General features: G+C 33.8%; 1 protein-coding gene across 1 annotated transcript; it reads left to right on the forward strand.

Moving 5' to 3' along the window:
* The first annotated feature begins 7,519 nt into the window (after positions 1–7,519).
* Positions 7,520–8,623, forward strand: LOC127702741 (uncharacterized PE-PGRS family protein PE_PGRS24-like). Its single transcript, XM_052207046.1, has one exon. The coding sequence runs from the start codon at positions 7,520–7,522 to the stop codon at positions 8,621–8,623; it is 1,104 nt and encodes a 367-aa protein (XP_052063006.1).
* The last annotated feature ends 3,754 nt before the right edge of the window (positions 8,624–12,377 follow it).

The raw sequence follows: 12,377 nt of genomic DNA on the forward strand, positions 1-12,377 counted from the left end.
TTTGTTGAAATAGAACTAGCGATATCAATAAATCAATACTAATACAGTGTAGTTTACCAGATCATTTTAGTAGTATAACATTTTACTCGATATTTGTTTCGTTCATTTATTAGAAATGTCTATCCTAAGTGTCCCTGATTTTCAGGTTACTAACCATTAAATCCACTGATTGTCAGGTTACTGATCATTGAGTCAAGTGATTGTCAGGTTACTGATCATTGAATCCACTGATTGTCAGGTTACTGGCCATTGAATCCACTGATTGTCAGGTTACTGACCATTTAAACCAAATTAAGTGGAAATAGTCAGATACATTTTTATACATTAATGACAATGAAAATATAAGATTGGTTAAACCCTTTATATTGTAATTTGCCATGTTTAAGTTCTGTCCTCTTAAAGTTGGTGTCTATGCTGGTACTTTTGAGTAGTATAGTATATGTTCCGTACTGTATAGTTATGTTTTTAAAGTTTGTATGCACTAGATATATTTATGACTTTGTATAAAATGGCCAATCATAAAAGTGACCAAATATAGTTATCTTTGTCTATCCTGTTACCTATAAGTAGTATAAAAAAATCACCAAATTTACGAGGCTAATAATTTTGTACGTAAGCCAAAACTACAAAAGAATCATTGTTGACAAAAAAGTTAAAAGGCCAAATAAAGTACGAAGTTGGAAAGCATTGAGGATTCAAAATTCCGAAAAGTTTTGCCAAATACAGTATATTACATATTGTGTGTGTTGCTGTAACCTTAAAATGAGTTCAAATAATGATTTTTTTTTCAATTTGAAGAAGTTTCAGACAAATATAGTATATCCTGTTACTTGGTATATATATTACTTTTTATATTTTAGTAACAGGATAGACGGTAATAGGATATACAATTACTATATCTAACGCTGGTGTTAAATAAAAAATCGTTTTTTGTCAGATGTTTTTCTTTTGTGATCTGAAAACGTTTTACACAATTTTACATTTATAATATTGTTTTCATTAATTAATGTTTAGGTAGCATCATAGACATGATAGATTGTTACGCGCTTATTTTTTCTGTTTTTTTTCCCTTATTAATCAATGTAATTTTCTTGGATTTACTTTTTCTACACCTTATGCAAGAAACTTGCCGTCTGCATTGTTCAAGATGTTGTTTTTTTTTTTTTTATATCATCAAAGAATAGTTCCATATCAATAGGGAGAGATAAATTCACGGTTGATCTAGTATCAGTAACAGGGTGGACATTTTATGTACTCCAATTCAATTTAAATTGTAGAGAAATATAACAAAGAATACTAACGAAATTGTGTTTTTTTTATGTAGAATTTGTAATTAACACATCGAAATAAAACCCTTTGCAGTAAAACGCATTTTGAAAGCAGAAAAACATAATATTAAAAACGACATTTTTCATTATTAGTAAAAAAAAAAAGGCATAGTTGTATCAAAATTTAGATTTTATTTAAATTACACACACACATATATATAAATATATCATCTTTTGTTAAAAGAGAACTAGCGATGTCAGTAAATCAATGCTAATACAGTGTAGTTTACCCGATCATATTATATATATATACATACTGAAAATTAAGAATATTATAATAATCAAATTATAGCAATACCAAAATACTACCTAGTGATGGACTGACAATCCATCACCAGTGGAACCGATACAGTAGTAGCAATACAAACTTTTAGTATATACTTAGTAGTAAATACAAGTAAATTGTATGTGTAATATACAGCTCAATGGCAATCGTTCTGTATCAACAAACTGTGATGATATCGATGTCAGTCGTTTTGCACGCGCTTTATCTTCGTTATATCGGTGCTTTTTGTTATTGCTTTTATGTTAGTTGTTTTTGTGCTTCATACCGATCTATCGACTTTAGCCTTTTACAACTGATTTGTACAGTTTGTTCTTATGTTGTGCAGTTATACCCCTGTCCCAGGTTAGGGGGAGGGTTGAGCTCTCACAAACATTTTTAACCCCTCTCATCCGTCATGTGCATGTCCCAAGTCTGGAGCCTGTAATTCAATGGTTGTCGTTAGTTCATGTCTGTCATATTTGTTTTTCGTAATTTGCATTGTTATAAAATAGGCCGTTAGTTTTCTCGTTTGAATTGTGTCACATTTTTCATGTCGGGGCCCTTTAAGGGTCACTATATGGTGTGGGTTTTTCAATTGACAATCATTCAAAATCTCCTAAATTTCATATATATCAAACCTCACCGAAAACCACGGGGATGATATCGATATTAGTTACGGATTGGTAACATCATATATAATGAAGTGAATATCATATGGGGGTTTCAATTTCACACACCGTATCAACCCTCAAACAATATATCTCTTCAATCAGAGCTCTCGGTTTATATTGGGTTGATACGGTTGTGATATTGAAACAGTCATTTAATATTATATGACTGTATATATATATATATATATATAATTATACGTTGGCTTTTCAGACTCGTATACAACCTTGTTCGTGACGTTGATAATGTGCTTTCGAATAGGTTTCGTGCTTTCACGTGTACAATTCTTGCCAGATCTTCATGATATTTATAAATAAGTTGTGTTACCGGTCTGCTTGCTGCGAACATGGACTCCAAAATTAGAGAATTATAGTCGTTCTATTTCATACATATTGTACTGCTCATAAACAGTTTAACTTTTCTATATGATCTATATGATGCACGTTAAGAACCCTTGCATCAACTCTTTGAGGGGTCTGTAGGTGGCTTGTTGCAAGGCAAACTTTATGTCCTTATCCTATATACCCTCATTTCCCGGTGAAAGTCCAAATTTCCCGACCTTCATCAAGGACGGCATCTATCACAGGGCCTACCAATTGTGTTTATTGTTCTCGTCCTGAACATGCATGAAATATTTGCCACTGGACACTAAGAAAAAAACCATCATTCAATCTATATCTTTAAGTCTTATTCGTCATCTGTTTACCTGTACAATTCTATTATTATATGCTTTAGCTTGGTTCTTAATCTTTTGTTACAGGTGCATTCGGGAGCGATACAATTTAATGGAATGTGTGTGTGTTCTATGGATCCGCAAAGGTATTTTCCAAACTAATGATAACAAAGTTTTAAGAAATATTAGGATTAACGCTTTTCCCTAAGTTATTGATGTTTAAGTAAGACCAATTTACTAACAAACTTTTCTTTAGAATCTTAAAGTCCTTCGGACTTTGGACATTTGATCATGTAAATGAATTAGTCTAGTCATTTTGAACTTTAGTTCTTTGATCAGTTTGTCGGACATGTCCTCGTTTGTGAGTGAATGGGTCTAGTTTACACAGCAATAATTTTCAAAATAATATTTCTTTTAACATTTAATTATTTTTATTGAAAAGATGAACAGAAAAATGTAACATTCTCTAGACACTTTGCTTCTTTTGATTATGAGCGAACGGTTCGTACCTACGGATGTTCCCGGTTTTGGAAGATAAATGAATTGGCTCATGTTTTATAATGCTTTTCTTGGGCAGTATTCAATCAACTGTACTCTTTATGAACGAAAGTTCTTTAAAACTGATTAGAGGGGAATGGCTAAAGCTTGTATAAATTCATACTTTCATATAACAGACTTATATTGTATATATCTTTGCAGACCAAAGAATAATGAGTATTCCCATTTTTTTTATTTGGAGTTTCTGTTCAAAAATCTGTATACTGCAGTCCCTGCTCAACGGTCAAAAGATAGAAAAACATGACATCCTCGTATCTATTATTTCCGTATCTTTTCATGCTAAAGTTTATCTAAGTTGTTTTCAGTATTTTTAACTAATCATTTGTGCACGTTTTTAATTTTATCATCGGAGGACTGAAGACTTTATCATAATACTATCAGTTTGACACACGGTATAACTTTCCACCTGTCAGACTATTGATGAGCACTTGTGAACAAAGATCATCCAAGTCGAGCTGGAAGAATAAAGATCATGATCTGTACATATTTGCCTGTATTCTTGCGTCTTTTGATATTGTCTGGTGAGTAATTTTTTGTCAAATATTCAAATATAACATTTCTTATTAAGTTTAAATAGAACTTTATCCTATGTTTTATAAATATAATTTAGATTAAAAAAATAACAAAAAAATATACAATTTAAATTGCACCCATAGTATTTTTGTTGGACTAAAATTAGATTAAGAAATTGTAATTACAAAAACGTGTGTCGTGGTTATAGTGTGCCTTCTTCGGCATTCAATTAAAAAAATATCACAACAACAAAACAAAACAAAACAAAACAAAAAAACCTGCAAAACAATAAACGAAACAAAAAGAAATGAAGAGAAAAGGGACATATAGAGGTCAACATACGATTTAAGCCAATGTACAAATGTCCATACCATCAGTGAAGCTCTAAATCGCCCACCGCTTTACAAATTACGAAAATATATTATTCTACCAAAGGTTAACAAAGATCTGCAAGCAACACACATTCCTAGAAGGAAAACACCATGATGAGAAAAAGACAATCAATAAGGTTCGTGACTTAAGAAACGGTCTTTTTGTGAGACAAAACCACAATGAAACAACACTAAAGTTCAACAGTTCGACAGGTGTTTGATGTTACTACAAACATGCACAACTTTACGTTAAACCTTAGAAATACAAACTACCACAAAGACACAAAACGGAAAAAGTCGTGTGTAACGGTTAACAGATCTAATTCAAATTACATTGTCACGTTTGCCTATAGATAAAAGCCAGAAATGAGTCATTCTCGTAAAGGGCGTTGGACGATTGAAGAATAGCTTGTAGGCACCCATTTTATATCGATCGACCAATTCAGGCTCAATATTGAGAGTTTCAGTAACATCAACAAAAAATGCGATGACCGTTTTCTGTAATAACGCTTGGTAAACTTGCTTTTAATTAAAAAGAAAAGGCTCATGTAATTGTTTATAGAAATTAAAGATGTTCTGTTGAGACCCTTGTTCGCAAATGATAGGATACACATTCAACAATTCAAACACATAATAGTGACCGAACAAAACATATAACAATGGTTGAATGTTTGAATCAACGAACCCCCTGATAACTGTCTTTCCTTTCCTATAACCAAATATATCAAACTTACTGATCCCATCATTGTTGCCTGAAGGTGTCACACCACCAATTCAAAATCCCATTATATTCAACCAAATGTTTTATTTTCACAGCTCACTAAATATTTTACCCTAGTTTAACTTCATAAAAATTATGCATATCCCGTATTATACGTGTTTGAACTTTCTACATGCCAATTTTCAACCTATGTTGAAACATGACATTCCGGAAATCGCATACAACAAAATATAGCACCCTGGTCTTTTTTGTAAATCTGAATTAGCATACTATTCAACACATATAAAAGTTAATTTGGGCTCAGAATGGTCAAAATATTTTTAGTCATGAAAATGTATTTACCAGTTTTAAAAAACCACAACAGCATAAAACACGATGTAAGGGTAGGGCTACTCTTACATATGTTTTAAATGTGATTGAGTGAAGTGGTGGTGTGACACCGAAAATTGAATGGAAGGGTTGAGAAGTCAAACATTTCGATAATACTTCAAATGGCACGATGTTTTAAAGCCTTTGTCGTTGTTTTACCTGATTTATGTTCATGCATTTTTTCTCTCAATACAATGCCATTATTACTGTGTATTTATTTTATCCATTCTTTTAGATGCATACCAATCAAAAAGATATTATGACCCCGACATACTTATGCATAACATGATGACAGGCCGATCTGGAGGCGATAAATATCAACGTCCAAGTGTGTTTGGAGCTCAGTGGGGATTTTTAATTCATAATCCTAATTCATATTCACAACAGTATGGAGAACACAATTATGAAAACAGTGGTGGCAGTTTAGTTAATAATCAAGCAACTACTGCCATAAAAATGAATACAATAAATGCAGATAACCTGAAAACAAACACAATGAAAAATTATAACATGTATGGAATCTCTTCGGTGGACGAGAATTCTGCAGCAAACACAAATAAGTATGTTTTCAACCCAAATACTCTTAATCAGCAGCTGATGCATATTCCACAGCATAATAATTATGATAGGTTAAAAGATTACATGCAAACAAATGTGGTCCATCAAACAAACCAAGCACCTAAGGAGGAAATCAAACAAAAAAATAACACTGAGCATACAGAGCCTTCCCGGCAAGGTACACCAGCTAGGAACAAAGGCATTTCAAATATTAATAGTATGTCAAAGGATAAGACTGAAAAGCAAATAGATAATGCATCTGGTGAAAATTCTAAAACTACATATAAAGCTATTAACAGGTTCGATGCAGACCAGCTAAACAAACATATGATGACAAATATGTTTTCTCCAAATAGTTTGAATGGGAATATGAATGGATTTCCCAAACATGGATCAGTTAATAGATTAGCGGACAAATCAAAACAATCAGCAAGACATGAAACATTCCATTTCGATGCCACAAATCTGAATTCCAAAATGTTTCATAACGTCGGGTATAATCCAGTATATGTAAATTCTGCCACAGGTTTGAATAGAAAACATAAAAGAAGTAGTAGCGATTTTAACCCAAACACCATTATGAGTAAATATATGGAGCTCAGAACAAATAGTAATTCGTTTGGATCTTATCACCCGAACGACTTGATAAACGAAATTACTTCATTGTCAACAGATAATGAGAACAGTCAGACACCATTAGAATTTGATCCAAATGGTCACAGCATGTTTCCTTCAACTCAGCATACTGATTGGGGATTCTCGATTTATAATCCTTTGCATTCATTGGAACAGTACAGTGGTAGCAATAACGGCAAGGGATCAGCAGGACCTAGTCAAAATACCGATTCAGAAGGATTCAACCCAAACAAACTAAACGACCACTTAATGGAAATTCTTAAACAAAAAATGACAGAGATTTCAAAACCACAAGATGCACACGTTGTTAATGGTTTTGATCCTGATACATTAAATAGTAAACTTTTCCAGAGTCTTGGATATAACCCTGGTACGGTTTCTATGAAAGCAAGTTTGCCAATGTTTCATGGGAATGTACCACTGCCCGTCACAACTAATTCAGAAAATGCAACTCATCGAAATGGGCTTCCTGGTATAGGCACTTCCGAAGTGTTTGTTGGAATAAAATCCTCTACTCAGTCACAAAATGGGTATGTTAAAAATACACATTCTCGTTATGAAAACGCAGGAACTATAAATCTAAGTGGAGTTCAACCAGAACAGGTTACTCCTAGTACATCTACAAGTCTCCAAAATAACCAAGGACAAACACAGATAACAAATAGCGTTGCTGGCATCAAAAATCATAATCTTAATTTTGGAGTCACAAACCAAAACAGTGCACAAGGAGTAAATACAATTTTCAATGGAAATATTATTTCACAAACTGGGGCTACTAATACAGCCAATGTGCAAGCAACTGGGGTAGGGTCCTTAAGTGGATCCGTCGAGACCAAGGGGAATGGCTACCACCAATCTATGTATCAACAAGGACCAACACAAGGCATGATAAACAATACCTCCGTGTTGACAGGAACAGGTGGTCTATTTAGTCAGACCCAGGCAGGGGGTCTGGGTAGCACGACTGTTCAACAAACTGGACTAGCCTCAGGTAATGGAAAAGGGCCAGGAACTGGAAATCAAAATGCTAACAACGTACAAACTGCTGCAGGTGGTTTAGGATCAACAACAATTCAGCAAATAGGTACAGGTAGTCTTGGGACACAGGGTACAATAACTGGAAACGGAAATGTTGTATCAACGCAAAATTCTCAGACGGCGGGAGGAAGTCTTGGTTCTACCAGTGTTATTCAGACAGGAGCTGGTTCCCTTGGAACAAATACCATTACACAGACCGCCAATGGAAACATTGGCGGAAATACAGCTACCCAAACAAATACTGGTGTTCTAGGGTCAAACACAGTATCACAGACAGCTGCTGGTTCTCTCGGCTCTTTAACGGGTATTGGGTCTTTGGGATCGAATACAGTATCACAAACTGCAACAGGTGGTCTTGGATCTACCAGTGTTGGTCAGACAGGTAGTGGATCCACTGGTTCAAATGTTATTGCGCAGACAAATGCTGGAGGCCTTGGATCTAATACTGTAGCACAATCAGCGGCAGGCAGTCTCGGATCTACAAGTGTTGGCAAAATTGGAAGCGGATCCTTAGGTTCAAATACAGTAGCTCAAACAAATAGCGGAGGTCTAGGTTCTAATACGGTATCTCAGACTGCAACAGGTAGCCTTGGATCCAATTCCGCTACACAAACTAATGCTGGAGGATTAGGATCTAAAACGGTGCAGCAAACAAATACTGGAGCCCTTGGATATACTTCTGTTTCTCAAACTAGCAATGGATCATTAGGATCCAATTCCGTAGCACAAACAGGTGTAGGAAGCTTAGGGACAAAAATTATTCAGCAAACTAATGGAGGGTCGATTGGGTCAAATACAGTTACTCAGACCGGAGTCGGAAGTCTTGGAAATAGTGGTTCTGTTGCTCAGACAGCAGCTGGATCCTTAGGTTCAAACAGTGTTAAACAGACATCAACTGGAAGTTTGGGAGTAAATAATGGATAAATAAATATAATCTTTTCTGATATTATTCGTGTTTATCACAGTTTTCATAAAAATGAAAATGAAAATAAGCCTGAAATATTTTTTTTTTAAATATACAGAGGTCTGGTTTGATTAATGTTTGATAATTTTTTTTATCATTTTGAAATATTGAAATTCGTGTTGCCCAGTCTTTAGTTTTCTAAGTTTTTTTTTGTGTACTGTTGTTTGTCTGTTGATATTTTTCTTTTTTAGACATGGCGTTGTCAGTTTATTTTCGACTTATGAGTTTGAATGTCCCTTTGGTATCTTTCGCCTCTCCTTTAGAAAGAGCACCAAATATATATATATATATATATATAAATGCGTTTTAGTATTACGATATTAAGATAAACATATTGCCTGCAAGATGCTAAAAGCAGATAAGTATTACTCAGATCAGTTGGTTTATTCATGGGACATGCGAAACACCAAGGTAACCCTTATCTCTGTGAGTTTGACTGTCCCTCTGGTATCTTTCGTCCCTCTTTTAAAGTATGTAATATGATGATCTCAAATGTATCGATCTATCGATGGCGTATCTACGTAAGACTAACTAATCGGACAATTTGAAAACTTAAAAAAAAGGAACGAAAGACTACAGTATTGCTTACGAAAATAACCTTCACGGTTCCATTTTAGGTGAAGATATTTTTTGGTTTTCTAGCAAAACCAAATAAGTGGTTGCCTTCAGATAGGTCAGCAACTCCCGATTCTTACCCCTTTCGATTTGTAAACTGTTAAACTTAAAAAATGGAAATGCAGTGGCTTACTTTTAATCACTGTGAGTTGCTCCCGGTGCCTTACCTTATTATAGATATTGACAACATTTTGTGAGATTTGATATTTCACCATGAAAGGCTAACTGTAGATATGTGCATTAGTACATCTGTATAAAGCTAAAGATTAAAATATCTGCATATATAGATCTCTAAGTAGTTAGTGTCGAATATTCAATTATGCAGTCGCTTCCAATGAGATTGGAGACTCTATATTTTTTCTTAAGCAGTGCATGGCTATTTTGCCTGCGCCAGCAAAATAGAAAATACGCTTTCTTGCCGACTCTAATAAAAATTGATGAATCCTAAATTTGTCTTTTTGGATACTGTAAAATGGTGTGCATTATCAATATATTTTATCATTTCAATTTGATAAACATAACATACACAATAAATAAAATACATAAAACATTTTAAAAACATTGCGGTGTCAAGCAAAAAACATATTGAAACTGAAAAGAAGTCACAATAAAAATGCTGAATTCGTAAAACAGGAATTTAAATTCACTTTAGAAACTTCAGTATGTGTGCTTTCGATTGTTGTGTTTTATTTCATTTTATTCTGTAAAAGTCACTTAAACTTGTTTTGAAAAAGATAAATATAGCATATAGTTGCTACTTTTACACCACTCAAAGATGGAAATCTGAAATAGCCTCACTATTTTGTTCTCTCTCACTTCTCAATGAGTCTTAACCTATAAGAGCAAATTCTGGTTATGTGGAATGATGATGCATCACAGACTTCACTTTATCATTGATACTTTAATTCTGTTGTGGGTTCGAATACCTAGATTTATTCCTTCCTTAAGTCCATCTACCCACCTACCCACTCATGTCTAATGGTGTGCCAGTTTTTTTTATTTTTTTTTTATCAAAGTATGAAATAACTGACTTTGGGGATTCTGTACACAACCTGACATACAAATTTTGATACTACTTTCCGGTTTTGCAGTAATCTATTTTCTGTAGCACTCCCAAAGTTTTTGTTTGTTTTCTCACCAATAGTTATCCCAAGTTTTTCAATTGATATTTCTCGTATGAAGACGTGAAACAGACACACTTGCTTTCCATTAAAAATCCAAACTTTTCTGATTTAGTTCCATTGATATATCCCCCAGAACTAGAAATCAAAGAAAAAACAGACACGGCTTCATCCGCCTCATAACTCGAATTTGATAACAGCGGTCATCTCAGTACTAGAATCTACGACAAACAAGACGATTTTAATTTTGAAATTATCAATTTCCCCTACCTTAGGATATACATTTCCCAACTCATTCGGTATTCAAGAGCTTGCAGCTACTACTCAGACTTTTTATAAAACGTCACCAGTGTCTGAACAGAAAGTTGATGAACCAGGAATTTGTCAAAAAACGTCTCGTCCTTTTTTCTGAAAAAGTTCATCGGAAGATACCAAGACCTTTTTGATAAATATTCCGTATCAACTTCACAAATAATACATGATGGTCTTTAAGTTTACTAGATTCTAGGTACTGACGTTGTTTATCATCTTAATTACGTGTTATAGTGTTCTTTTTATTTTTCTTTGTATATTGTTAACCTTTACGGTTTAGTCCATTTTTGGTAATATACTTTTGGCGTGGCTCGGTATTTATACATCCCGCCATTGTGTTATTGTGCTATGGTCATTTTTGTATTCTTGTCTTTCATTTTTGCTTATGTACTTTGTCTATATGCCATTTTGTTTTTCTTTGTTGAAATGGTTATTTGTTTTTATAGTGATTAAGATTATAACACAATGTTGACTGCTGTACTCCAATTTTGGACATTTTAACCTATTTATATGTTTGTTTGTTTTGCTCACACATTGTCAATATAATGGAATTCTATGCGACTGTCATACAAGTGAGAGGTTAAGCTAGCTATAAAACAATGTTTAATCCATCATTTCTACATAAGGAAGTACCTGTACCAAGTTAGAAATATGACAGTTGTTCCCCATTCGTTTGATGTGTTTGGGCTTTTGATTTTGCCATTTGATAAAGGATTTTGCGTTTTGAATTCTCCTTGGAGTTCGGTATTTTTTTGTTATTTTACTTTTTGCAACCTAGCTTGAGACATAGCCTTTCCTAATACATTTCTCTTACACGTGTCTTTATCGGTCAACATAACCCCTACATGTTCCCATTTTTTGTTTCTTGATATGAACAATTCTTTCACAGACAAAAGTGTATATTCATTTTCCAGAGTAAATAGAAACTGTGCAACTATTTTACTTTTATCTTCAACATTGACAATGAAATATAATGGCATTCTCAATGTTGTTTTTGTCTTGTATGTAGATTTTCTAGTATAACTCCTGGGTAATTATTAAACGGATTTCTCTTATTTCTGTTCTGGAATATATTTTCTTCAGTAGCATAACATACTCAACTATTATACATGTACCTGGGACATAATATATCAACTAAGTATAATAGTCCCAGACATAGAGTAAAGATTGCCCAAGGACATTTTGAGAACACCAATTTAATGAAATTCTGTATTAGAATGTAAATTTAAATCAATTGAAAAAAGATATTAAAATTTCAATAGAGCCGGCAAAATAGCAAATTTACTATTCTGCCAGCCCCTGCAAAATAGCCACTGACGTTGACAGTGTCTCTTCGACTAATTGGTTTGAATGTCCGCTTTGTATCTTCCGCCTCCATTTTACAACAGTTTATGATTAATGTATTTTAACATAACGACTCCATTATTTGTAGGGTACATTGGCAGTGAGTATGTTTTGTTGCTGTTACATTAACCAGACATGTACAATAGCACCACTGAGTTCAAGGCCCTAGACAACTTGGTCAACCAGGCTATTTAAGAATATAGTAATTCAGGTAAAATCTAAGGTTGCACAATGTACTGTAGTATGGAGATAACATATCAAAAAGGATGACAACACTACTGTAGGTGTAATTTTGTTTAGTTTTTTTCATTGTGTTTCATTG

The sequence above is a fragment of the Mytilus californianus genome, unplaced genomic scaffold, assembly GCF_021869535.1.
Source record: "Mytilus californianus isolate M0D057914Y unplaced genomic scaffold, xbMytCali1.0.p SCAF_5, whole genome shotgun sequence".
Lineage (NCBI taxonomy): Eukaryota > Metazoa > Mollusca > Bivalvia > Mytilida > Mytilidae > Mytilus > Mytilus californianus.

What these genes read in the sequence shown, in the direction of transcription:
- LOC127702741 (XM_052207046.1), top strand. Translation starts at nt 7,520, where the DNA reads ATGTATCAACAAGGACCAACACAAGGCATGATAAACAATACCTCCGTG.